General features: G+C 55.7%; 1 protein-coding gene across 1 annotated transcript; it reads right to left on the bottom strand.

Annotated features, from left to right (window-relative positions):
- Positions 1 to 3,624: 3,624 nt before the first annotated feature.
- GFRA2 (GDNF family receptor alpha 2) lies at positions 3,625 to 26,495 on the bottom strand. Its single transcript, XM_057412643.1, has 9 exons — positions 26,132 to 26,495; positions 21,209 to 21,523; positions 18,121 to 18,204; positions 13,867 to 14,215; positions 5,938 to 6,047; positions 5,722 to 5,862; positions 5,463 to 5,638; positions 4,986 to 5,039; positions 3,625 to 4,764 (listed from the first exon to the last, which is right to left on the bottom strand). The coding sequence occupies exons 1-9, from the start codon at positions 26,169 to 26,171 to the stop codon at positions 4,636 to 4,638; spliced, it is 1,398 nt and encodes a 465-aa protein (XP_057268626.1). The 5' UTR covers positions 26,172 to 26,495; the 3' UTR covers positions 3,625 to 4,635.
- Between the last annotated feature and the right edge of the window lie 281 nt (positions 26,496 to 26,776).

Here is a 26,776-nt window from a genome sequence, read left to right as displayed (position 1 = left end):
CTTACCTGGGTGCTTACCTGCATCTTCACGCTGGAGCCGGGAACTTCCTCATCACCATCCCTGCTGATGCCCCTTTCCCAGAAACAAGATTTAATAAAGAAAAGCCTTGAACTAGCTGGGAAGATTATTTGCCTCCAGAGAGCCAGAGCAGTGACCCCTGGCAGCGACACACAACTGGCATCTCCCTCTGCCTTGCTCCTTGATTTAATTCCTTGTTCATTAACTGCAGTAATTACATTAGGAAAGTATCGTGCAGGACACAGGAGTCCCTGCAGGCTGCTGATTGTAGCTGGAATGACGCCACCTGGGTGGTAATTGAGGCTGCTCCGGCTCCCCACAGGGAGTCAGGCTGCTCCAAGCCCCACATCCGCCATGTCCAGCCAGGCAGCCTGGGCTCATTGGCTACCTCCTTAATTGCCCCTGAGATCAGGGATGTCACTGCACTGAACTGCGAGGTTCTGCATAGGGGAGGTGGTAGAGCTCACTCATGATGATAAGAAAACCACATTTTTATGTGCATGCATAAATCAGGAGAATTCAATGGTTTATAGCCCCATGAGCTATAGGACTTCTTGGTCCCCCCCGAGCATCTCTTGGGGACAGTGGCTGCAGCTGCCCTGGGCAGCTCCTTTTGCTTCCCCCGTGTCCCCAGCCCCTGCACCACCTCCCAGAGCAGCTCCCCGCCATGGAAGCTGAGAGCCCTGGTTTTCCTGCTGCTTGGCATTGTGCTTCCCAAATCGTTTGAGTCACATGGGGTCATCCGAGGCCCCAGGACCTGTGAGACTCCAGAGCTTCACTTGCGATATTAAAGATAAATCAGTCCATTCTGATTTCCTTTCCATGTCAGAGACCCCACCAAGCCTCCTGCTGGCTTCCTCCCCTGGCAAGGTTAGCCCAGACAAGGATGATGGGTGATTTGAGATGTTCAGTGCCTCAATGGAATTGCTCCTATTTAACAAAAGGGACCAGGTTCCTACATCCTCCTTTTTCCTTTTCTCTCCCTGCTGGAGCAGCATCAAATGAACTTCTGGCCTCGAGGATCAAGAGGTCTCTAATCTCACGCAAGCCACCCCATGCGCATCCGCACCCCTGACCTGCAGCTCCGCTCATGGCCACGTGGCCAGCAAGAGGTTATTTTTGTGCCTTTGACATTAACCACGGCACGGTGTGTGGGGGAAGCACCATTGCGTGAAGTGAAGCAGATTGGGAAGGTTAATGAGGCAAAAATATTTGCTCACAGGAAAGCTGGAGGTGTCAGGACTGCCCCGAGGTGATGACTTGCTTAATGGAGGATTAAGAAGAGGAAAGGAGGAGAGCAACAACTTCCCAACCGTGCCAACAACTTCCCAACTTGTTAAAGGCTAAAAGAGAACACCAAATTAATTAGAGGGCAAAGGAGCCATCCCACGGATTTTTAATCACCTCTCACATTGGAAAAGTCTTTCCATGCCACTGTCCTTTGGACCAAAATCCAAGTGGTCCCATGCGCTTTACAGCCCACAGGTAGGTGCAAGTCCTGGAGCTGCTGCACCCCATGCTGGGACATCAGGAAGAGACCCCAAGTCCATTAAGCTTCTTAGGGCCATGCCCATGAGTGGAATTTGAGGCTAGTTTCTTCCTCTGATCATGCTGATGCTGCAATGAACCAAAACCCACCAGAGCATCCCTGGTGTGGCCAGCACACAGGACCCAGTTGGCATACCCAAGGGCTGCAGCGGTTTGGAGCAGGACTGTCCATGCTGTTGATGGCAGTGCAGCCCAAAGAGCTTGCACAAGATCTCCCAACATCCTTCTGGCACATGGCATCTCTCTAAATCCAAATAAGGCTTGGCTTCAGCTGAGAGGGGCTGGAGACCCCCAAACCCACACAGCTCCATTCCTGCCGCTCCTTGGCAAGGATTGTTCCCAAAACACCACCATGCAAATGAAATCCTCATGTACATCACGTAGGCTCTGCCAGCAGGAGAGGCAGCGGTTTAGCACACTGCATTAGCTCCACTGCATCCTCCACAATGACTTCCCACTGCTTCCTTCCACCACTTCACACGCAGAGAGTGTCTCGTCCCCTTGCTCTCCTTCCAGGAAAGGCTTTGTGCTTGGGCAGAAAGACTTAGCAAGGCCCTGGGAGGATAACTCACCAGGATCTTGCATCTCAGGCTCGGTTTTCCAGCCTCAGGATCCGCACTTCCACCTTCAAGAGCTTTGCTTCCTGCAGCTCGAGGTATGAGGCACCTGGATGAAGGCAGTTTGCTAATGCCTTCATCCTGAATAGATGAATATTCAGCAGCTCCAGCACAGTCTCTGTGCCTGGCACCCAGCTGGGGGCTTCAGCGGGGCTCTAGGGTGCTCCAGGCACTCAGCTCCCCATCCCTGCTGCAAGCAGCAGCTCCAGGCATGGCCACGGGTGCTGGGGGAAGACACAGCACTTCCAAACCAGCCGCAAGAGCGAGGGGGCAGCTCCTAACTCAAGCTCATGCAAAGCTCTTTGCTTTCTGCTGATGCTGGGAAACCTGAGGAGCTCCAGGGAGTGGGGTGCAGGTACCCAGCAGGCGGCAGATGTGGCATCAGCTGCTGGATGGAGATGTTTCTCCATGATCTTTCCTAGCAAAGCTGGTAACATCCCTTCAGAAAAGCCTTTAGTGTTTCCAGCCTTCCCAGGGAAGAAGAAAATGAAACCACCACCAGGAACAACTGCGTTTTACAGCCCTTTCCTGAAGAAACATGGTCCTGATGCTCAGGAGCCCCAGGCACCTCTGCTAAAACTTGAAAGCCTTGGCTGAAGGATGGTTGGGAGCCCCCAGGTCAGTGATTTCAGCTCACCCCATGCATAAAGGACCCCGAGAGCTGGCCAGAGAGCCTCTTGACCACCACCCTCCCTGCCTGCACGTTCCTCTCGGTGCCAAACCACTCAGCACACGGAGCTCACTGTTCCAGAGCTGTCATTTTCCTGGCTGTTAGAGGGAACGTGGGAAAGAGCAGCCTGGGTTTGCAGCGCAGCTCCTGCGAGAGACGTGACATGTTTATTTTCCCTGTGCCAACTTCCACATCAACCGAGGTTTCTTTTTTCCGTGCTGCAAAAGGGAATGTTCATCCATCCTTCCCCCATGCACCAGCACCCAGCCTGGTCCTTCAGCCCCGATTTCAGCATCCCCAGCTCCCCAAAACCCCCTGGCATCCCCTTTTCTATGAGCAGATCTGGATGGGGGGATGATGTTTCTGCCCCCTTGCACAAGCAGTAAAGTGGAAAAACAATCAAAATCGAGGAACTTGATGCTTTGTGTGACCCAAATCTCAGCATTTCACTTTGGTTTCAAGCACATGTCAGGGTGCTTGGGGAAGAAAAAGAAATGAACAGAAAGGGACGGCATTCTCAAAACCAAAGTTATTGCACAACAAACCAAGCCTGCCACAAGGGAACCTGGCAGCTCCTTTGAAACAGTCCTTGTTTGTTTGTCTCCTGGAGCAAAACAGGCAGGGAATTGTCTGCAGCACTGCAAAATATTTAGGTTGACCCAAATCCCTGCGTTTCAGAGCCTGAAGGGCCCCTTTTCCCCCTCCAGGCTTGGGCTGCTTGACCGGACACACATGGAGGCTCGATGGAGCTCGGTGCTGCTTGGGTCCTGGGTTGGTTGTTCTTGGTTTATTGGAATTATTCTTTTTTTTTTTCCATTATAGACATCATTAAAAAAAATAAATTTTACAATAATACATTTTTTAAAGTAATTGCTGCCATTTGAGCAATTTTCTTTTAAAAAGAACGGAAAAAAGGAAATGTAAAAAGCCACACTGGAGATGGATATGGTTATGTATATACATACATATATGTAGGTATAGGTGAAAGGTATATACATACACTATATATGTATATAGAAAAGAAAGAAAAGGGAGAGGAACATCTAGAGGTTTCCAGCCACGGGTGGGTTGGGTCCCATCCCAAACCAGATTTGACCGGATGGAGATTAATAAAAAAAGGGAAAAATAATACAGGACAATCTCCCCCTCTCAGTGACAGAGTGAAACATCAGGACAAGCTCACAATGTTTGAACAGTAGTTTCTTTTCTCTTCCACTTGAAAACCCTCATTGACCACGGGAAAGGGAAAAATCCAATAAAACCTCAATAACAATGTCAAGAGATTGAGCAAGTCCCCTTGGAAGAAGTGGAAAAGTCTCCCAATGGCACATCCATCCTATGGGATGTTCTGATGTGGGAACTTCACCAGCCCTGCAGCCACCCAGGCTGATGGGTCCTGCAAATAACCTTTGCCAACGTTCTGCTCAGCACCTATTTTCTCTCTGAGTATTTCAGCTCCGGATCCCCTGTGGCAGGGCACATAGAGGGGTTCCACCATAAGCCGCTGTAGAAAAGAAACCCAACGCACCATAAAAGACCCCCCAAAAAAAGGGAAAAATGAAAATAGGAAGAAAACCGCCAAAGTTCCCCAACACGGTGAGGATCCTCCCGGCACCCGGGCTCAGCAGCACCGGCGCTTGGGAGCGTTCCAGTCTCCACAAGGCGAATCCTCCCCTTCCCATTGCCGCAGCAGGAAGCGAGGCGAGGGCCAGCGTGCCGGGGCGTGCTTGGGTGCAGTGCTGTGAGCGTCCCCGTCCCGCCGGCACCTGCCTTCCTCGTCCTCTATAACACCAGCAGCAGCAGGAGGATGGGCACAATGGGCAGGATCCGGCCTGCCCAGTGTCGGCTGCCGCCTGCCTTCTGGTCCACAAAGGTCTTCTGGTCTGGCATGATGTCCGTGGTGAGCTGGGTCTGTGGGCAAGGGAAGAGGAAGGTTCCATCAAGGCTCTTTTTTTTTGGGGGGGGAAGCATCCAAGCTTTGAAAACGCCTGTTGTCACTCTCCAGGCAGTGAAGGCAGCGGCCTCCTGTGTGACATCCCCTCTGGCACGTCCTTTGCAAGCCATTTCCAGTGGGAAACATCTTCCAACCCTAAGATCCCCCCTCCCTGCTCTCCCCCTTGCCCCAAACATACCTCTGAGTAGCACAGGCTCTGCTCTTTGGACTTGTTTGTCTTCAGTCCGTGCTCCTGGGGAGGAGAAAGGGTGAAGGTTTTTTAGGGATTTTCCTTTATTTTTTTATATGTTTTTTCAAATCCATGTGGGATTCAGGCTGGTTTCACCCTCAGTGAGCCAGGGCAGGAGAGTTTGGGCTCGGGGCATCTACTCCAGCTCACCTTGCCCTGGGCATAGTGCTGTGCCAGGCAGTGGATGATGCCCCAAGCAAGAAAAAGGGATGGATCCCTCCTTTCTCCATGCCAGACACCCAGTTACTGGGGATGGTCACATCCTGCCAGGCAGCTGGGTACCACCACAGTATCCAGACTGGGATGCAGGCACTGAGCAGGACTTCTTGCTGCCCATAGGCTGCTGCCAATCTCCTGATTGATGGACCTACCAAGGGCCCAGACCAGTGCTCCCACTTTGCAGCAGCAACCAGGCTCAGGTCCTACCTGGACAGAGGTGCAGGTGGTGATGATGCTTGTATCATACATAGTGTTGCTGTCATTGATGTCATCTGGCAACGCAGGGCTCTTCTCTGTCTTCGGTGGCAGGGTGATGGGGGGCAAGGGATTCTTGGGAGAGAGGTTCACATCAGTGCCGTTGCCAAAGGCTTGGATGGCGTTTCCTAGGGGGCAGGAGATGTTTGTGGAGGGCTGCACCCCAGCAGGGATGGGGTAGGGTGAGGAGGGGGACAGGGAAGCGCCTTACGGAGACACGGGTTTTCCGTGAAGTCTCTGAGGAACTTCTCACACTCTTCTTCCATGTTGCCACTGCCCTTGCAGGAGCACCAGGGTGAGATGGTGATGCTGGTGGTGCTGGCATCAATGTAGTTGGGCGTCATGTCGAAGCCTGCAAGGAGAAAGAAGAGGGATGAGGGGCTGTCGTGGGAGAGACCCTTCACCATCCCGACCCCACGGCACTCACCGATGAGCCCTGCATAGGAGCCCAGGCACGCCTGGTAGTTGTCCCCAGGGCAGCTCGTAAGGGTCTGGAAGGAGGCCTGGCAGTTGGTGTGGAAATCAGCCAGACGGGACCTGGGTGCAAAGAGAAAGAGGGACAGGGATGTGATTTCACCACCGCTCCCAGCACAGAGAAACGGGGCAAGGAGCAACAGTCAAGGCCAGGTTACTGCATCCCTGGCAGTGTTCACGGCCAGGCTAGACGGGGCTTGGAGCAAGCTGCTCTAGCAGAAGGTGTCCCTACCCATGGCAGGGGTTGACACTGGGTGAGCTTTAGGATCCCTTCCAACCCAAACCAGTCTGACATTCTACAATCTAAGTCTATAGAAGGACAACTCACCCCACCGCTCCGGCCAGCATGCACCAGAAACCTCACAGCCTCATTTGGTCGCCCTGCTCCCAGTGGCATGAAGTGACTGTAAATTTCCACTTGTTTTTGCCTTCCCTCTGAATTGTTAAAGATCAGAGTGCAACTGAAATGCCTGGCTTTGGAGAATCCGTTTCCCTTTCTCCTTTGGAAGCTGAGAAGAGGCAAAAGCAAAAGGCAGGCTTGCAGAAAGCCCAGCTGAGGTGCGCCTGCCCCCAGCAGGACCAGGAGGGATAAAAAGGGACAAGAGATGCTGATTTCCGCTCCTAACTTCCTCACTGCTCGGCGTAATGCACAGCAAAAGTGTACGGAGGGATGGGAGCACAGTTGTTTCCAGGTGCAGCAGCAACTGGGATCTGCTGACACAAGCCCACACTTCCCATGCAATGCCCTGGGGAATTTATCTTGGGATGAACCGAAGCACTGAGGCAGAAGGATAAAGAAACGGGAAGGATGTCCAAGAGGACGGACAGATGGACCATGTAGGCAGATGGAAGGGCTGCAGATTCCCAAAATGACTCAGTCATTGAATGACTAGACACGAGGCTGAATTGTGCCCCACGCTGGATCTCAATGACAGGCAGGAATCGCTGTGAAGCAGCCAAACTGCTGACACTGGAGATGAGACCTTGATTTCACAACAGAAAATCTCCTCAGCTCCTTTTTCCCCACATTTCATATAGAAAGCAGGAGCCATAAATTATTTTCCTCAGCTTCCTTTTCCTTCCTTCTTAATTAAATGTCAACTTTGTCCAACTAGTGATCAAATCATCCAACAGTACTTGCCTAAAGTCATAAGAACTGATGAAAATAAGGGGTAGAAATCATGTGTGGGTTTGGGTTTTGTTTTGTTTTTAATAGGAATGATTTGTTTTCAGAAGGTTTCGATCAAATTAAGAGGAGGAACAAAAGCAGCAGTGATTAAATGTGGGAGAAGGAACCTGCAATGCTACCTTCCATCCACCCAGCACTTCACATCACACCACATCTTGAGTGCACTAAGGAAGTGAGGGGCTGAAATGCAGCCAGAGAGGAGCAGAGATGCTGGTGCTGAGCCCACAGCCCAAAGGCCACTGCGGCTTCATGGAATGAAAGGGAAAGGACATAAGGAGGAATAAAGCACAGCTGCTTGGGGCTGAATGCTCCATGCAGGAATGCAGTGGTTTTCTGTTTCCCGTTGTTTCCAGCCATCCATGACTGGGGTTTTTCCATGGAGTTTTACACCCACTGATGCAATCATCACCTGTGGAGCGGCTGAGCCCGTCCCGGGGACTCATGGTCCTTTGGGGACCCCAGCATCACCCCAGAACAAGCTCCCTGGGCATCTGGGGGGTTGACAAGAGCCACCCGTGCACTTGGTACCTCCCTTCTGCTGCTGAGCACACCAGTCACGCTCTGCTCTCGCCTGCCAGCGGCACGAACTGGGTGATGCTCCCACTTCCAGCAGCTGCCTGACCCACTTCCAGCCTCCCACCAGGCTGCACGATTCCAGGGCAAGGTCAACCTCTCCATCTGGGTTATTCCGAGGCAGGGCTCCTGGGCACCGCCGTGCTCTTCTGCACCTCGGATGCTAATGAATAGCAGCACAACTGGCATGGCCCCAGAGAGAGGTGCAACCAGGGCACATGTGGGGTGGCTGCAGCATGATATGGGGAAGGTGGGAGCAGAAGCAAGAGCCCGGGGTGGGTGCTGCAGAGCAGAACTCTGCTCCTTCCACACCATCCCCGTCACAGGCAGGTATTTGGCTTCCCTCCTCCTCTTTCCCTCCACAGAAGAGAAGTTTCCGACAGCATTTCCCCTCTCTCCAAACGCAAGGCGAAGGCACATCAATTCTCTTAAAGAACTGGGGCGAGTTCATCACCGAGTGCCATGGAAATTTGTCACGCTGCTCCCCGGGGCCCCGCTCCTGGCTTGGAGCATCCTCTAAGGCAAATGTTATTCTTTTCATAATACATGACAAGCCAGCTGGTAATCTTTCCAGAATATCCAAGCCAGATGTCACTCTTTCCGTTGTATACAATGAGTTTGCAGTCGCTGGCGGAGACTAACTGCCAGGAATAAACTTACTAGAGCTGGCCCATAGCTTCTCAGATTGCTGCTTTTAAGTGCCCAGGCAAAATAAAAGGACAAAGAGCCAAGTCCAGCTTAGAAGAAACAGGAGGAACTGGTGCCAAATTGCTGGCTGGCAGCTTGAGACAGCAGGTGGGTCTGGCCAGGCTCTGCCTTGCAAAGACCTGGGATGGGAATTGCCGGGATGGGGATGGAGGATGCTGGCACAACGAGCTGCAGGGCAAAGCCTCAGCCAGCACATTATTGTCCTGGAAGGCCTCCAAGGAGGAGAAGAGGAAAAAAAAAAGAATGAAAAAACAGATTAACAAAAAATAATTCTATATATGCCACACGTATCACATCTCAAACCCGCTCCAAGTGTGGAGCTTGAAGATTAGGAGTTTCCAAGCTGTTTCTCTTTGATGCTCTGAGAAAACTCATTTGATTTTGGGGTGAAAAGACCAGGATGATGCCAAAGGTGGATAACCCCGAGGGCTCAGGAGCTTTAATACTTCTCGTTCTCCCTGCCCAGCTCCAGACACCTCCCATCCATCCCCACACCCCCAGTGCAGATATCCCCCATGCAGGGGACTTTCTGCATCCCATCAGCTCTTGGCTGCGAACTCATCTCCTCGCCTTGTTATCGCGCAGGAATTGAGGAGCAGCTTGCCAGCACCAGCAAGACACCCTCGCTCTGACATTAAAAGGTACCTACACAGCGGAGGAGTTTTGATTGGGGCTTTTCTTTTTCTTTGCAATCTTTTAAGCAGAGAAAGAAAAAATCCCCAGCACAGATGCAAGGTACCTAATTGGGTGCTAACCGTTCCCATCACCAAGCGCCTGTCCAAGCCTGGCACGGGTAATAATTCACCACCCATCAAAGCAGCATGCGGCTCATGAATATTTCATGCAGAAAACGTCCAAGATGTGGAGATTACTCAAGAGGCTTTTTTTTTTCACAGGCAATTTACAGGGACCAAGGGAAAATGGCTTTAAGAGCCACGAGCATCAGGATGGGAAGCGTGCTCCCCCCCCCCCCCCCCCCCCCGTGGAGCCCTGGATGTTCAAGAAGCTGTGACAACACGGAAAAGCTGAGCAAAACACGAGAAACCCATGGGCATCCTCCCAACACCCGGTGTCCTGCTGGAGATGAATGCTTTCAAAGCCAGCAGATGCCGAGATAAAACAAACCAGCCTCAAACACCAACAACAGCGGCCCAGGTGATTCAAAGAGCCCTGGGGACGGGGATCAGCAAAAGGAATTCGAGGGAAGCTGGAGCATAACTCTACTTTTCTGGGTGACCCTCTCCCAAAGCTAGGGAGCAGCTCACAGTGGGAAAGAAAAACATCAATGGGAATACTTGCTTTATCCAGGAAAAGTTACCTCTGGAGGCTGGAGTCACTGGTTCTGACATGAGCCAAGAGGATTTATTCCTGCTTTTAGCAAAAACCATCTTTCTGCCGTACCACAGCACTGCAGGAGGGGCACTGAAATCATCCTAAAGCCACTGAAACCATCCCAAAGTCCCCCAGCAAGATGGGGACAGCAGGAAAGAGGCAAAACCGGAATGAACCAGAGAGAAGCAAAGAAGAAATTCCCAAATGAGAGTAAAGACAGCGAGAGGAAAAGGGAAAGCGAGGACGAGCAGACGAGAGCCCAACTGCCGAGATCGGCGCTGTTAATTAAAAGTTCGGTTCTCCATATGTATTTTTAGGACATCACATTTTGATTCATCACAGATAAGAGCAGTTGAAAGATGGGTTTTTCCCCTCGTCATGCCTGTGCTCCAACCCCATCATTACCCAGTAAGAGAATGGAAGGATTAAACACACGCATCATTTGATTTTAATTGAAGGACTGTTCTATTTCATTGAACTGCTAACTAAGCTGAACAGGAGATGGTGTTTACATAAGCAAACCCTGAGTCAGTATAGACTTGCTGTCACATTAAGTCAATACTTATGAAGGTTCTCTATTTAATTATTCAGTGTGAATTGACTTATGACTGTGCTAAGAGCAGGTTAGCCTTGAGCTCATGGAGTGAGACTTCCCTTCGAGCTGCCTTCCCCCAACGGTATCCATGCGATCCCAGGGGAAAGATCCCCAGGGTGCTGCCCCACTCACCACATCCTTCTATTTCCCCCATACAGGGAAGCCAACCACCCATTTCCTAATTTAAGGTTAGATTTGGAGGCTTCCCCCATTATTGCACCCAGAGGACCCATCAGCCACGGCTGGTCCCACTCCAGACTCAAGCATTGGTCCTCCCAACAGCACCCAGAGCCACAGTTAAATCCAGGAGCATTTTCCTTCCTCCTCCTCTTTCCCAGACACCAGAGCTGCACTTCCGAGCCTCTCTCATTACAGGGTGTAACGACTAAGTCAAGCTGCCGCTCCGCTGTTCATCAAGGAATCATCCATTATAGATGGCATTTTGTCTGGGCTAAACAAAGGGTGTGAAGACAAGGACGTGGGTTTGAAAACACAAAAGGGTTTTGTTCCCGTGATTGGGTGTTTAATCAATACCCAGCAGCCTGGATCAGTTCCTTCCCTCGCACAGCCTCCCTCGGGGTCTTGGGGTGAGGAATACACTGAAAATAGTAAGAAAACTCAGGCAAACGAAACAGCCTGGTTTGGGTTGAAGGGACCTTAAAGCTCCTCCAGCCCCAACCCCTGCCACGGGCAGGGACCCCTTCCACTGGAGCAGCTTGCTCCAAGCCCCTGTGTCCAACCTGGCCTTGAGCACTGCCAGGGATGGGGCAGCCACAGCTTCTCTGGGCACCCTGTGCCAGCGCCTCAGCACCCTCACAGGGAAGAGCTTCTGCCTCAGAGCTCATCTCAGTCTCCCCTCTGGCAGGTTAAAGCCATTGCCCTGGTTTTGGCATTGCAGGAGCTACAGCCAGCAGAGGCTGGGAAATTCTTCAGCACCAGCATCACTGAAGCATAGAAGACCAGATTATTTGTGTTCCTGACTTGCTGATGCAAGATGAAAAATACAGCAAACTGCTGCTGCTGAAATCAGCTCTTTTCTCCCCTCCCCTCTCCCCTTCGCTGAGGTTAGTGTTTTGCAAAGGGGTTTTATATTCTGGGAGCTCAAACCTGTCCGCTGCAATCAGCCACAAAGCTCAGGCAGCGCGTCAGGCTCCTCTATTGTGCCGGGAGAAGTTTCCTGGCAAAAAGAGCTTCCCAAATTGCAGTGATCTGGGCTTGATTGTTCCTGCTTTCACTGCCGGGAGCCGGGCGGAGGGGCTCGGGCAATTCACTGGGGATATTCAGCAGCTTCACAGGTCACAGCCAGACGTTTTCTAGAGCAAAGCCGAGGATTTCAGCCCCAGATAGCCCAGACCCTGCATCCCGCTCCGCGGAAGGGCAGGCACAGGCTTTGTCCCTCCTAACACAAACCAGTGTGTGACTGCGATTCTTTCAGAAGGATGCAACGCGACCGCGGGGTGGGTCGTGTCCTGCAGAAGCAGCAGCCCCCGTACCCAGCTCAGCACCAACCCCAGTGAGACGGCAGCTAGAAACGTCGCTGCAAAGCCCCATCCCGGTGGAGGGCTTTGCTGCTCATTAGGCGCTCAGCCAGGAGGTTTAATTACTCTGGCAGCTCGTGCGGGAGCAGCATCTCATCTGTCACCGCGGGGTTTCGGAGCTCACGGATCTGTTCCGAGTTCAGTGCCCTTGCCAGTCCCGTGCACAGATAAGGACAAGCATCGCTCCGTGATGCTGATAAGCACAGGCATAGACAGGGAATCCCATGGCAGAGCCCAACCTTGCCTTGCCCACAGGCTCGGGAGGATGAGGGGTTTCATGCCAGGTTGCTCCTGGGTGGAGGCTGGTGGGTGCAGATGCTGTGGGAAGGGGGACAAAGCCTGCGTGCTCTATTTATACACATCCCAGCACCTGGTGATGATCTCGGCAGAAGCTGCCTGCCAAGCTTTGTTATTTATAAATGCAGAGGCTTTGGAGAGGTGGGAGGGAAAGGAGAGGAACGGCCCCCAGCAGCACAGCCCTCCTCATCCAGCCCAGAGCCTCTCTGCCAAGGGGACACCCAGCACCCAAACCCACCGTGGGTGCAAACCTCGCCAGGCTGCTGTGCTCAGCACAAGCTGCTCCCTGGGGCTAGACCAGCACCTCCAGGGGTCCTGGAGTGATGCACCAGAGGTGCAGCCCCAAGCACTGAGCCCACAGCAGAGACCTCTGCGTTGACACTGAATGAAACCCGCTTGCACCAAAGGGGGGGCTTTACAGAGCAAGAGCCCCCCCAGCCAGGCTACCTCTCTCCATCCAGGCAGCATCCACGCTGCTGTTGGAAAAACACATTCCCAACTGAGAGCAAAGCAGCTGCCTCGTGATTCCCCCTTTGCTGCTTCACCTCTTTCTAGGAGAATTTAATTTCATGCAGGAACAGGCTTATAATTAATGCTCAGCAGCTCCACTGCCTCTCTGGTCCCGTCCCCCCCCCCCCAACATGCTGCTAATGCAGGTTATTCCCTCCACAACCACATGCATCCTCAGATTCACTGCCTGAGCAAGCATCAGGAGAGGTGCTGCCATTCATTTGGTCGCATCTCAGTGCAGCCCTGGTATCTTTTATTCATAGACATCGGCTTTTTGTATTAGTTTTTGATAAAAAGCCACATTCCCACATTTCAAACACGGAAGAAGACCTGAAGCCGTGTTATTTATTTATTTCGCCACCAAGCTCTTGGAAACTCCATCACTTTGATGGCAAAAAGATCCTCCTCCTCATAGGAAATGTTCTTTATGAGGCTGAGCCAGCCCCTAGAGGGTGACAGGAGGGGTTTTTGCTGCATGAATAATGAGTTTCATAACGGAACAAAAACCTGATCTCCCAGCTTTGCTCTGCCATGGGGGAAGCAGTGGATTTCACCAGCCATGGAGTTCCACTGGGGATGTTGACAGCGTATCAAGGGACTGTTGCTTGCACGCCAGGGGTGCTGTCACTCCTGTAGCCCCTTTTGCACAGTCACCCTTTCCAGAGCTTGGGGAGATGAAGTCTGGGGTGGTGAACAGAGCCAGCACAGTCCCCACACTCCATGCCTCTGGTTCTGCCCCACTGCAGCCTCCCCAAACACAGGGAAGGCAGAGCAGTGGCTCTGCACTGGGGGAGTCTGGAGCAGATCAGAGCTCAGGGTGAAGTGGGGAGCTCAGTTGGCAGCCCCATGCTTGCAAACCATACACAGCCCTGCCCAAACCCACGGGTTCGCTCCAGAGCGAGGGGAGCCAACCTCGAGGCCACATCTTAGCCCACAGACCACTCCATAAGAGCCAAAACCCATTAACTGCCCCATTTCATATGCAGAATGGAGCTGTTACAGGAGGAGACCCAGCCAGCAAGTGCCACACAGCACTGGGAAGATGAACGTGCAACGGGAGCACCACAAAGCCACAGCCCCACACACCCCCCCCCATAGCTGCCCCCTCCTGACACCGGGAACGGTGGGAGGATCCCTTACCGGCAGAGGTGATCCGTGCGGCACGTGCTGCGCAGATCCAGGCAGTTGGGCTTCTCCTTGTCCTCGTAGGAGCAGGAGGGGACGATGGTTTGGCGCCGGCGCTCGGCGCAGGCCTGGTCCTTGCAGGAGCAGAAGAGCAGGCGGTAGGTGTACTCGCTGGGCACGCGGTCGAAGAACTGCCGCAGCGCCTTGTGGCACTTCCTGCGGCTGCAGGGCTCGCTGGCAGAGATCTCCCGGCTGCACGTGGAGATGTAGCCCGAGCGCAGGCGCTTGCAGTTGTCGTTCAGGTTGCAGGCTTTGGCCGCGTCGAGGCAGTGGTTGCTTTTGGAGGTGGTGGCAGGGTCCATTCCTGCCCGGAGAGCAAGAGGGAGAAGGGCGGAGTTGGCACCAAGATGTTCTCGACACGGGGAGATGCCAGAGGGAGGAAGCAGGATGTGCCAGTGTGGTTCCCCTGCTTCATCCCCATCCCCCTCTATTGTAGTGGTGGCCTTGGCAGTCCTTGATGATCTTAAAGGTCTTTTCCAACCCATCGATTCTATGATTTGGAGACCCCCCTGCAGCACAGGAGGGGTTAGCACACAGCAGCAGGGGGACCTGGACCCTGGACAGAGTCTCCAATGCATCGTTCATGCCATGAGCTCACAACAGCTTTGGTCCTTGTCAATTATTCAAAGAATAATGATGAATTATTCAGCCTGCTCCAAACCAGCAAAATCCACTGAGCTGCACGGGGCCACCTCAGCCCCAGCTCCTCTCCTGGGCACCCCAAAACTGGGTCACCCCCAGCCATTCCCTCCCTGGGCTGCCACTGGAGGCACAAAACAGACAGATCCCACCTCCATGCCGGGAATCCACAGGCAAGTGAACAGGGATAGGATGGACAAAGCCAAACCCCCGGCTGGGAACAAACACTGAATTGCCTCTTTTTCTGTCAAAATGATGGATCTCCCCCAGCAGCCCAGGCACTGCTTTAGCAGCCACCTTGTCCCTCACCTCCTCCCCAGCCACATCCTTGGATGCCTCCTTGGTCTCCCAACTTCCACTGCCAAAACCAGCACTGAGGAGGGGCTTTCTGACAGCCCTATTTGTAGGGCCTTGGTAATTAGTAAATGGCAAGCAGCTGCCCCGGGTGGGTGTTGAGCATCACCATCAGCCTCTGCCTCCCACAGCTGCCTATGGTGATTCCCTGCAAGTGAGCAGTGGTTTGGGGTGTCTTTTGCAGCACACGAGCCTACTTTGTCTCATTTTCCCATGGCTTTATCCAACGTGGGGTGAGCCTCCAGGCTGGGAGCCCTCAGCATGGTGTTGCTTCCATGAAAGGGTCTTGATTAAAAGGTGAAGCTGGAAGCCTCCCGATGCTGTCCCATGCAAAACCAGTTCACATCCCACTGCTGCTGGGGGATGTTTGCAGCTTCCAGGGGCTTGGTACCATCAGTCCCAACCCACACCATGACAGCTGTGGGGTCCCCATGTCCCCTTCACTCAGAGCCAGCACTCCCCAGCTGGGCTGTGATGCCAGGAGGCCCCAGATCCAAAGGGTAAAGCCCTTTGGAGAGAGCCCTTGAAATGCCAAACCCGTTATCCCAGTGAGGATCACCCCTGTGGAGATCTACCAGGGTTGGTCGATAAGACCTATGTAAAGTGAATTCTTATGATGTATGATTCATAAGCAGATCTGCCTTGAAAAATAGTGCAAGAAGCAAGAAGGTCACCGGAGCTAAGAGAGGTTTGAGCTGCTGGATGGTCAGAGTGTGAACCGGTGCTGAGGGGAAGCCTCCTCCTGCCAGCAGGCCATAAACCCTGTTAGGAATAAAGCCACAAGAATGGGGGAAAAGGTGAGGATAAATCCTTTTGGGCTCTACAGGATCCCTGAAGAAGGGATGGAGCACAGATTACCATTTTGCAACATGGGTCCTTCCAGCTAAGGGCTGAGGACAGAGACAGCTCATAACACTGATGTCAGAGGAGCAGAAGGGGAGAAAGATGCTTGAAGAGCTTAGGAGACACACGGCTCTCTTGTCGCCTTGCCCACACCAGCTCCTGGTTTCGGGGGTATGCACTGAGCCCTCTCTGTTCCCCCCCAGCTCCGAGCCCTGCCGATAACGGCACGAGCATGGGATCTGTGCAAAGAGCTGGCTTATTGCCTAATCCTCGGGAGCATCGCTGCTGCCCTGCCCGGGACCTGCAGGGACCTGGATGCATGTTAATAGAGCTGATGTTTAAAGTGCAGGGTTTCTGGGGAGCTCATTAATAAAGCACAAGCATGAAAATTTCATGAGGCGAGAAGGAGCCGGGGAACGAGGGAGCGGGGAGGGGGGGGGCTGTGCTGGGAGGCCGTCTGCAGGCGCTGCCTCTCCTCTCCACACAGGGCAGGGTCCGGGGCAGAGGAGGGGGTGGTGGGGAAGGCAGCTCTGTGCAGCATGACCTGAAGCCAGGGGTCTGGCACCCGCCTCCTCTTGGGTGCTGCTGCTCCAGGTTGGTGCCCACAGGGGCAGCGTAGGGCCGGTTCCCACCCGGAGCCTCCTCCTGCTTCCCTGCAGGCTGTGGTTTCCCAAGGGCGTGCTCCAGCACCATTTGGCGCTACAAAGCATCCTCTGCCTGCCCGGGATGCTCTGCCCCATGGTGGGGGGCTAGGAACAATGTCCATCACCCTCCTCCTCACTTCCACAGCCCCTGCTCTCTGGAGAGGTGAAGTAATCCCTCCACTACCCCCAGCAATCAGCAGCCTCTGCTCAGCCTTGTTATCCAGAGACAACACAAACAGCTCATTTGCCTCCATCACTGGGGCTCCAGGTCAGGGCTGAGGGTCCCGGGGGGCAAATCACTGCTCCAGCCCAGTGTGAGGGGGACAGGGAAGGGGTGCAAGAAGCAGTGAGGCCACCACGATGGTCACAGCTCACCTCCAGAGTATAACAAGAGCCCATTCCCCCCACCCCTCAGCCCCAGAACTGCCAGACAGGCTTCCTTCTCCTCACACTTTGCTTTTGTGAATACATCAACCCCTGAGCGTTTAATCCCCCACTCCAGACACTTTGCTTTTCATACTTCCCAGCAGCTAAAATATTTCCTTGATGCTAATGTAATCCCAAAAGGCGGGCGGGAGACGGGAGGGGGTGGCAGCATCATCCCGAACCGGTGCTGAGCTCCTGGGAGGGAGCCTGGCAAATTCCCTTCTGGAGGGAAAACCTGATGGGTGATGGGATGCAGCATCAGAGCCCTCCTCCGAGGTGTCCCCAGGCACAGCCCAGGGGGCCACAACATCGCTGTGGGGACCCCAAGGTTCCACCACCCTCTGCCATGTGCACCCCATGAGGTCTGGTGATACAGGGACCCCTGAACCCCTGCGGTGGTAGGCAGGATGGGGGAAAGGATTAAGAGGAGAAAGAGCAAGGAGAAGCCAAGGCGTTGCTGACCTAATTTGAAAAGGGGAGGGGGGAGCAGCAGCAGGAGGGTTGTCATGGAAATAGATGGGGAAAAATTGTTCCCGAGGATGGTGGCAGATTTTGGGTCCCCCAGACGAGGATGTGGAGTCAGAGAGATGCGAGATGCTCCAAAGGGCTCGGCATCCTTCTCCCAGCAGCATCCCGTATCTTGGCTTGAGGCTGGGGAGGGACAGCAGAGAGGGTCCCCTCCTTGGCTTCCCCTCATATGGGGTGTCCTGCTGGTCCCAAATCTTCCACAAAACAAATCTTTAGACCAAGGGGTGGATAGGCAGCAGGAGGGTATGGTCCCCCTCCTCTGCCGAATGCTGTGACACTAGAGGAGACACAGCAAGACAAAGGAGGGAAATAAGGGCTCTCCAGCCCACCACAACTATTGTATATAAGCCCATGAAAGGTAAAATCCTAAATCACAGCCTGGGATGAAATGGGAAGCTCGAGGAGCCATCCATCATTGGCAGGCAGGGGCTCAAACGAGCCCCCACCTCACTGGAGCTTGCCCACTCCCAGCAGTGTCTCATCCCACTGGGAAGGTCTGAAACAGGGAGGATCTGTCCCAAAGAGCCTCAAACCCCAACAGCATTCAGCCCCCTCAAGCATCAGCATCACAGCCGCTGCAGGGGGCTGTGCCTCACCCCCGACTGATGCTCAAGGCATCAGGTTTGGGGTGATAGGAGAAAGAACTGGCAGGAAAGTGGCCGGAGGAGCAAAGGAGCAAGCACGGGGGAAGGAGGTGCAGGTCTTCCTCGCAGGGAGCTCGGCGGCAGGTCTGCATTCCCAGGCAGGGGAAGACAACCCATGTTGCTTTTATTACCTGAGAAAATTGAAGCAAGTCTGAATATATCAGAGAGACGAGAGGTGACCGGCTCATAGGGGGAAGCTTCATAGAACTCTTCTCCTGGAGGGGAAGGGGAGAAAAGAAAGGGGGAGAAGAAGCAAATTAAACCCTGCAGTGAACGACCTCAGCCAGCATCGAGCCTATGGCTGGGGGTGCCCCCCCCCCCCCCCCAGCGGGGCAATGTGGGACTTGAGAAGGAAAACCAGAAAGCATTTAAATCACAGGGAAAGGAAAAGGCCCTTTTGGAGCAGCTCAGCTGAGCTCCTGCTGGCAGGGAGGCTGTGGCCGGGCTGTGCTGTGCCTGCAGCTGCTGACATCTGGTCCTGACGCAGCCCTGCTCCTTCTGCACGTCAGGTCTGGCAGATGCTGAGCTCAAACCGAGCTGACTTGAGGGAGTTCAGATCTGAAAGGTCACCGTTGTGTGGCCACGTCCACAGGGCCAGCTCCAAGTGAAGGTTTCAGGGTTTATATAGGGGATACGGACCTGACCAGAGAACCTCAGCACCTGAGCACTGGAGCATCCGCACCGTTGATTCAGGTGCACTGTGCTCCAGGGGCTCATCCATCACAATCCCCACTTTCCAGAGGGAACCTGAGCACAGTCCATGTGTCCCCAGGCTGGGAGCAAGCCCCCCTCTCTCCCACCTTGGATTGCAGTGCAACCCCCTCTGCTTTTCTGTATCTCTAGGAAAGGCTGATTTCAGGAGAGGCAGCCACGGCTCTCAGGAGAGGAAACGCTCTCAAGCCCCAGCAGCCACAGGAATAATACATATATATATAAAATAATCGATGGCTGGACTTTGAAAACCCCAGTCAGAGGTGGCCAGTCTGGAGCATCGATCTCCCTGTGCCTGGCAGCCCTTTTGGCAGGGTCTCTGCCTGCATCCCTGCTTTCACTGCCAATGAGCCCGGACCACTCCAGGCCATGGTGCGCCTGAGTTACGATTAACCCAAGGCAGCAGCAGCCTTTATCCCGTGCAATTAAAGAGCCACTCGAAATCCAGCGCTGGAAAACAAGCTCATTGAGAGGCAGGCAGCAATGTGGGGATCTTGCTGCAAGCCCAGCACCTCCTCAGCAACACTCCTTAGAAATGTAGGAGGGCAGAACTGGCCAGGGAGAGCCGGTGGGATGCCAGGTTGAGGTGGCTCCATCTGCTGCGGGGTTTCAGCCTTGATACCACACTCAGGGTGATGCTGCTGAAGTCAAGGGCAGCTCTGATGCTGCTCATCACGGGGCAGGAGCCCTGCTCCAGGCAGTCTGCACAACTTCAGGCCAAGCCCCTTCTCACTGGGTTTCCTAATGCTCGGATGACAAATAGCACCTTTATTAAAGTGCATTTAGGAATCACTGGAACCTCCCGCTATATTGCTTTGCCAATGCAATAAATAATTAAATACCAGCTGAATCTTGCTGCTTGCTGGGGAAATTACTGAGCATTAAAAGGGCAGTGGACTTTTCCTGAGCTCACTGAGATGCAATTAACCTCCAGGAGTGAGGCTGGAGTGGAAGCAGTCCTCCTTAATGGCAGGGACCGGTTAGCTCCCATGGCCAAAGGGCTGGGTGGGAGCATCTTCACTAAAAGGCAGAAGATCAGAGTCTACCTTGGGCTCCTCATTGCTTTCACACTCACTGGCTCATGCACGTTGAAGCTAAGAGCTGCTGCATCTCCCCAACGCTTCCACCTCTCCTTGTGACTCGGTATAATCACGTCTCTTCCCACCTCCTCCCCCAGGTGCAGCTCCTGGAGCACCCATCAAGCACTTGAGCACCCTTCATTCATGCTTGCAAGCCCTGGGAACTTGCTGAATGAAGGCTGCTGAAACAACGAAGCTCCAGCTCCTGCTGGGGCTGGGTTTCAGCCTTGCTGCCACCACCAAACCAGCGCCACCAGCACCTCCTCTGCCTTCAGTCCCAGCTTGCGAGGGAGGTCAGAGGCCTGCCCCAGCGCAGGAACGCGGGTGCAGAGGATGTGGTCTCCTCCCTGGGCTCCACGGAACGAGCCCCATTGCGGGAGCTGCTGAAGGGGGTGGCTGTCAGCAGGGAACCCAGCTGCAGAGGAGAGGGCGTTTGTAGCAGCCCAGATCGCTGGTGGAAGCGGGGCCAAGCTGCCAGCACGTGCCTGGGGGTCCCTCTGCCCGCGAGGTGCCAGCAGCCAGGCAGGGACGTGCCCGGTGAGGGCAGTGCCGCAGCTCGGGTTTTGCACAAGCTGAGGCTGGGTTTAGGAGCTGCCACACGCAGAGCCAGTCCTAAGCCCATTAAAGGGATCTCTACTGTTAAAGCGGTGCTGGCCCCACTCACCCCCAGTCTGGGGCCAGCCGGGGGCTGGCAGAGCTGTGCAGGGGTGGCCGGAGGGGTAGAGCCCACAGGGCAGTGAAGCAAACCCCAGGAGCACTGGCAGCAGCCGCAGCTGAGCCCTCACAGGTGATTCCTCCCTCTGAGCAGCCCTGGACCAGCAGCATGGGGTGATGCCCCTGCAGAGGGGCAGAGGATCCTGCCTGCGGTGAACAGAGCAGCCTCAGGCCAGCAAAACCCAATGTCAGTTACCTGCACTGCTCCAGCTTCTCGTTTACTCCTCCACCAGGCTGCAGTGACAACAGGCTCTGGGGCATCAACCAGAGCAAGGGCTAACAGGGCGCCTGAGGAGGCAGCAGCAACCTTGGCACCCTGAGAGACCCTCACAGCTGATACTGAAGTGCAAAGCCGTGCCCCAGTGTGCTTCAGCCCATGGGGACATCTCCTTTGGGGCAGACAGGAGGGATGGAGCCTGGAGAAGGTCCAGTTTACAGGTGCCTGGATGCTCAGGGAACACACTCTGACATGACAGAGAGCAGCTCTTCCTGCAACACAACCCCAGCTTCTTTCTCCCTTGCTCTGTGCCCACGTAGGGCAGACAAACAGCCTGGCCTCCATCAGCATCCTACAAGAAAGGGGGGGGGGGGGGTATCTGCCTCGCCTTGGGTGCCCATAGAGGCAGTGAGGTGACCTTGGAGCTTCCCAAACCCAAGGTGTGGGTCCTTCTCACACCTCCATCCCACTGCATCCCCACAGAGCCCTGCCCCTTACCTTCGGTCAGCCCGAGGTGTATACTCCAGTAGATCTGAAGGCACTGAAGCTCCTTCTTCATGCCTCTCTTGCAGCGGCAGTCATAGAGGGGGCTCTCCTGCAGCACCTCCAGGGCTGCCTGGCATTCCTTGTTGGCCAGCATGGTGTTTCTGTCGCGCCCGGCCAGGCACTGCCGCAGCGTGCGGTACCGGGAGCTGCAGCTCGGCTCCGCCGCACACAGCTCGTTGGCTCGGACACAGTCCACAGGCACCCGCCAGCCATGGGGGTCCTGCCCCGGGGGGGACGGGGGGGCTGCCAGCGACTGGAGGAGCTCATCTGAGCGAGGGGCAGCAGAGGGAGAGATGAGGACAGAGAGAGTTGAGGGTGGGTGAGCAGAGGGGTGTGAAGCCCCACATCCCCTCCCCGGGACACACACATCAGCCTCTTGCCCAGTCCCCAACTGTTCCCAGCATTCAGAGACCCTGCAGAACCAGAGAATCCCAGACCGGGTTCAGTTGGAAGGGAGCTTAAAGCTCCTCCAGCTCCAACCCCTGCCACTGGCAGGGACACCTTCCACTAGAGCAGGGTGCTCCAAGCCACACCAACCTGGCCTTGAACACTTCAAGCCACCTGCAAGATGCTTCAGAGGAGGAGAGCATCCTTCCGTCATGCTGAAACCAAGCCTGGATGTGGCCCCAGCCCAACCCTACTGGGCAAAATTCAGCTGGTGGCCTCAGGAAGCAAGTGGGATGTCATAGAGCAGCAGTGACGTGCCCCAGAGCGTGGGGTGGGAAGGTGGGGGTTAACCCCGCACCTCACCTCCAGGGCTCTGTTTCTTATGAAAACCAAACTGAACAGAGCCTGGTTCCAGCCCTGGTGCTCAGGGACACGGGACCCCACGCACGACCTCTCCAGAGCCAAGGGGAACCCAGAGCCCAGCCAAGCTCTTTGTGCACGTTGCTCCTTGATTCTCACTTGGCAGCTCATGTTCTCAGGGCTGCCGCAGGACTTGTGGGGCATCTGAGTCATGGGTTTGAGCTTCAGGCTTGGCAGAGCTGCAGATCAGTACAAACTCTTCTCCTCCCCCCACCCCCCCCCCGAGGATGTGCCTCTGCCAGCTGCCCTTTGGGGTGGCAAGCATCCAGCTCGCCCAGCTCCTGCCTGCGTGCCCCCTTCCCACCCCACCCCCCCATTCCTCTCATGTTCTCATTTCATTTCGCTTTTTGGAAGAGATTCTTGCCAAGTCAACCCCATGGACCCATCCATCACGGGTGCATGGGGAAGGGAGACACCTCCCCTATGCTTTCACCAGCCAAGTAATGGGGATGAGGAGGGCAAAATCCTGAGCCAGTTTGCAAGTGCAGGCAGGGAAAGCTCAAGCAGGCAAAGGTGGGGACAAGAGGACCTGGAGGGTGTCCTTAGTTGCCCATTGGGGTAATGTAGAAGGAGACCCCACTTCAGGCAATGATTCCCCCCCATCGCTGCCCCTGAGCAGCTTCCCAGCCCTGCTGCTGCCACATGCAAGGCACCACCTGGGCACAGCAAACCTCAGCCTCCAGCTCCAGCCCCTTCCCAGCCCATGGCCGGGTATGGCAGGAGGACAGTGACACCTACAGGAACGTGACAAGGGCCACCCGTGTCCCCCCCACCCCGCCAGGACACGCAGGCAGCTCCCGTGCTCGGTGGGCTCCCAGATCCAGCAGCAATTCCCAAATGCAGGCAGGGCTTGTTCCCTGCCACCATCCTGCAGCAGAACACCAGGAGCAAGCAGGCACAGGAGCCTGTCCTTATCTCCGAGTCAGGGAGAGGGGATGCTCATGGTTCTGCGGGAAGAATGGGGACCTGTGGAGGTGAAGGAGCAGGTCAGGCAGCAGCCCCAGCTGGGAACACCTCCACTGCCTGCAGTCAGGCCAAGGAACTCCTGCTCTTTAGCCGATGCTCCCAAACAAACACCGGTCCATTGAGAGGTCTGGAGGGTGTCCAGGTACCAGGAGAAGGTGCAGAGCCTCTACACCCACTTTAGATCCAATTTGGGATGGCAGATGCCCCTTGGGTTGGCCATCCTTGGCCTTTCAGGATTATATTCCACATGGGAGGCAAGCAGGATCTGTAAGCGGTGGAGGCACACACAGCCTGGACTGGTGGAGGACAAACGGGCATCCCCAGACGCTCCTCAGGGCAGAAATGGCAGCTCTTCTCCATGAGATGGATGCTGCTCTGGTGCTTGGGGTAGAAGGGGTCCGCCTGTGCACCTTGACACGCCTGGAAACCCCAGATGAGGGCATCCTGCTGCTCCTGCTGCAGCCAGAGGACCCAGGGCATCCAAAGCCATTTCACAGCTCCACCATGCGCCATTCCACTGCTGCCCTCACCCAGCTCAGCTGCAGATCCACCCCGTGCTGGCCCCAAGCCCTTTGTTCTGAGTGATCCCAGGCCTCAGCTCCAATTCGGTCTTGTCCAGATGACGCCATGAAGCCTCTTCCCAAAATACCATCCGAAGCCTCCCTGCTGGCTCTGCAGGCTTCCCAGGCAGGGATCAGAGCTGCTGGCAGGCAGGCATGAAAGGGAGACAGCTTTTCCATGATGCAGAAGGTGCTGGACCACATGGAGCATCCTCGCAAGGGGCTCCAGCACAGGGACGCGCGCTCCCAAGTAAATCCAGTCGCCAGGATGAGAACATGGCGATGAGCTGGCCCCAGCTTCCCAGCTTTTGCCACCTTGCTTCCATGGCCTCGCAGAGAGCAGGGTGCTACATGTCCCCTCAGCAGCCCCGCGAGGGTGCCTGCAGCATCCCACACCATATCCAAGCTGGGAATGCCAGCACGGAGCAATCCCACCGGAGCAGGAAGGGCAGGAGCAGCCCTTCCCCGTGGCTCACAACCCGCACAGGACACCTCGGTCCCCCCAGGTTCAGCAGCACACTCAGCTCTGGCTGCTGGGGGGAGGGGGGGGGGAATTTTTCCCAGGACCCTCCTCTGAGAAGCTGGGGAAAGCTCTGCAGACCCCCCCAAGAGGCACAAGGTGGAGCTCGGACGAAGAGGCAGGCCGGGGGGGGAGTCCCTAACCCAAAAGGAATCAGCTCCGGGATGCACATTCACCTCCCATCAACAAAACATCTGCAGAGCGTTTAAACCTCATCCTCAGCAGCCTCTGGGGTGTGGGAGCACAGCGAGGATCTGCAGGCAGATGCACAGGCGATGGCCCGCGTCCCCCCCGCTCCCACGGCTCCCCCAGCACCGTCAGGCTGTGCTGCCTCTTTCCCGGCTGGAATACCCTGAACGTGTATTGCTGTTACCGGTGCTGCCAGAGCCCTTTGGACACGGGCAGCTTTGGAGGGAAACATTTATCCTCACAACTGACTCCAAGCTCCGGCTCCTCGGGAGCGAGCAGCCTCCAGCCCGGCCGCGGATCCCTTTCTCCCAACCAGTTTCTCCCAAGCTAAGGGCGTTCTTGGCTCAGCAGAAAGAGCCCAGATGTGAAGAGCTCAGCTCCCGCTGCTCCCCTGGGGGCTGCTTTGGAAAGCAGCGGGAGGAGGCACCCTGGTCACCCCATCCCTAATGCTCCATCTGGGGGTACGGCTTCCCTGCCACCACTGATCAGGGTCCTGCAGCCCCCCTGCACCCGTGAAACCTTTGGGGTACCCAGGAAAGGGTGCAAAAGGTCTTACATACATGACATCCTCCCCCCCAAGGGGTGGATGGAGCACGGGTTGGATGCCTTTAGGTGGGGCATCCTGGAGCTCTCTGCCTCAGAAAGCAGTTTGTGACCCCTGCTCCAATGGTCCCCAGCACGCTCTGCCTCTGGCAGGTCATGGCAAAAGGCACCTCCAAATCATTAACACCCTGCTGCGTCCCACCCCACCCCGCATAAAGTCACGTGAAGCATCAGCCCCTTCCTTACCTCCCCATCCTGCCGGGGAGCAGGGCAGAGGACGAGCTGATCACCCCCATTTCACCCGGGGAGCAGGGATGCAGAGCCCCCCGCACGCAGTGGTCCCTCTGCCTGCATCCCAGCCCCACACCGCGGCATGCTCTGGATGGAGGTCTGCTCTCCTAGCCTTCAAGCCTCTCCCAGCCTCTCTTCTCTCCATCCTCAGAGCGGGCTGACCCTGCTCCATCCCAGGCGAGCTCAGCAGAGTTATACGGGGAGCTGGCTGCTGCAGCGTGCTGAGGCTCACCGACACGCAGCCACCCGTGGCAAGGCAGCAGGGCCCTGGTGGCATCCAGAGCATGACCGAGGCTCTGTCCTGTGTGCACCCAGTCTGGCTGGAGTCACAAAGGGGCCTTTTCACCTCAAACCCACCAAAATCTCTGGCTTTTCCTCCTTTTTGGATGCACCTTCCCCGCCCTCGGAGGAGGCTGCCCTAGAAATAACTGAGCTTTCTTCTTGGCAGAGACAAAGCTACTGAATAACTCACCCAGGAGCTAAAGCAACACGCAGGACCCGCAGCAGAGGGGACAGCAATTCCCCACGCACACACACACATGCAATTAGCTCAACTTTCCGAACCATTCACGCCGAGTTCCCAGGCAGGAAAGGATGGAGCTGGGAGGGGACCCGGCAGCCACGGCAGCAGCTGCTGAAGGGCGCTGGAAGACTGGGAAAGGGACACACACATAGGGGTGAACATCCGAAATGCAAATCCACGTTGGGCAAGGAGAGAAGGGATCAAAGGCGGGCAGGGCTTTGTCACGATCGGGGCCAAAAGAGGGGGTGTCTCTGTTGGGGGGGTGTTGTCCCCCATTAAATCTGACAGAGAACAGGAAAAGTTGCCCCTAGTTAAAATCCTTGTGTCTCCTCGTCCCTCTCCCAGTGCTTCTCCCACCCCGGAGGAGAGCCCGGCCCCTCTCCTGTCCCCATGCGTGGGGGGACACCCCACCTCTACCCCCCTCAACATGACCAGGCGACATCAGCCCAGCGGGAACCCCCGGCGGGGCCACTCACCTACGAAGAGGACGATGCAAAAGGCGTTTGCCAAGATCATGTTAGTAAATCCCCGCGTTCCTGCACGTGCGCCAAAAAAAGGGAATTAAAAAAAAAAAAAAGAATAATTCCCAAGGAGTCCAGGTAGATCCCAGATCCGGAGGAGGATGGGCTGCAAAGGAGAAGTGGGTGCGCTCCGCCCGGCGCGGAGCCGATCCTCAGCCGTGGAGCCGGGTACCGCGGCTCCCCGCCGCCCGCATCCCCGATGCCCGCATCCCCGCCGGGCTCCGCTCCGAGCTCCGCGGGCTCCCGGCGGCTTGTGCCGGGGCGGGGGACGGGGGGAAGGCGAGGGGCGGCTGCTGCCCGTCCCCTCCCCGCCCCTCGCCTTCCCCCCCCTACTTCCCCAGCTCCTCTCCGCCCCCCCCCCCCCCCCCCCCGGGCCCGGGAGCCGCGCAGCGCGGAGGGCAGCGCAGCCGTGGACGCCCTTCCACCGCCCTTCCGCCGGGGCAGGGGCCGGGGGAGGTCTGGGTGCAGGCCCCCAGCTCCCCATCCTCCCCTCCATCCTCCCCTCCATCCTCCCCTCCATCCTCCTCTCCATCCCTCCCTCCGCGGTGATGCCCCCGCCTGCGCGCAAGGGGGGGGATGCGGAACCAAAGGTGAGACCCC

Source organism: Pezoporus wallicus, unplaced genomic scaffold (assembly GCF_028554395.1).
Source record: "Pezoporus wallicus isolate ANWC-B61680 ecotype Strahan unplaced genomic scaffold, APGP_CSIRO_Pwel_v1 contig_13296, whole genome shotgun sequence".
In the NCBI taxonomy this organism is placed as follows: domain Eukaryota; kingdom Metazoa; phylum Chordata; class Aves; order Psittaciformes; family Psittacidae; genus Pezoporus; species Pezoporus wallicus.
The sequence above is the reverse complement of the archived record's forward strand: the minus strand, read 5'-3'. Positions and strand labels throughout refer to the sequence as shown.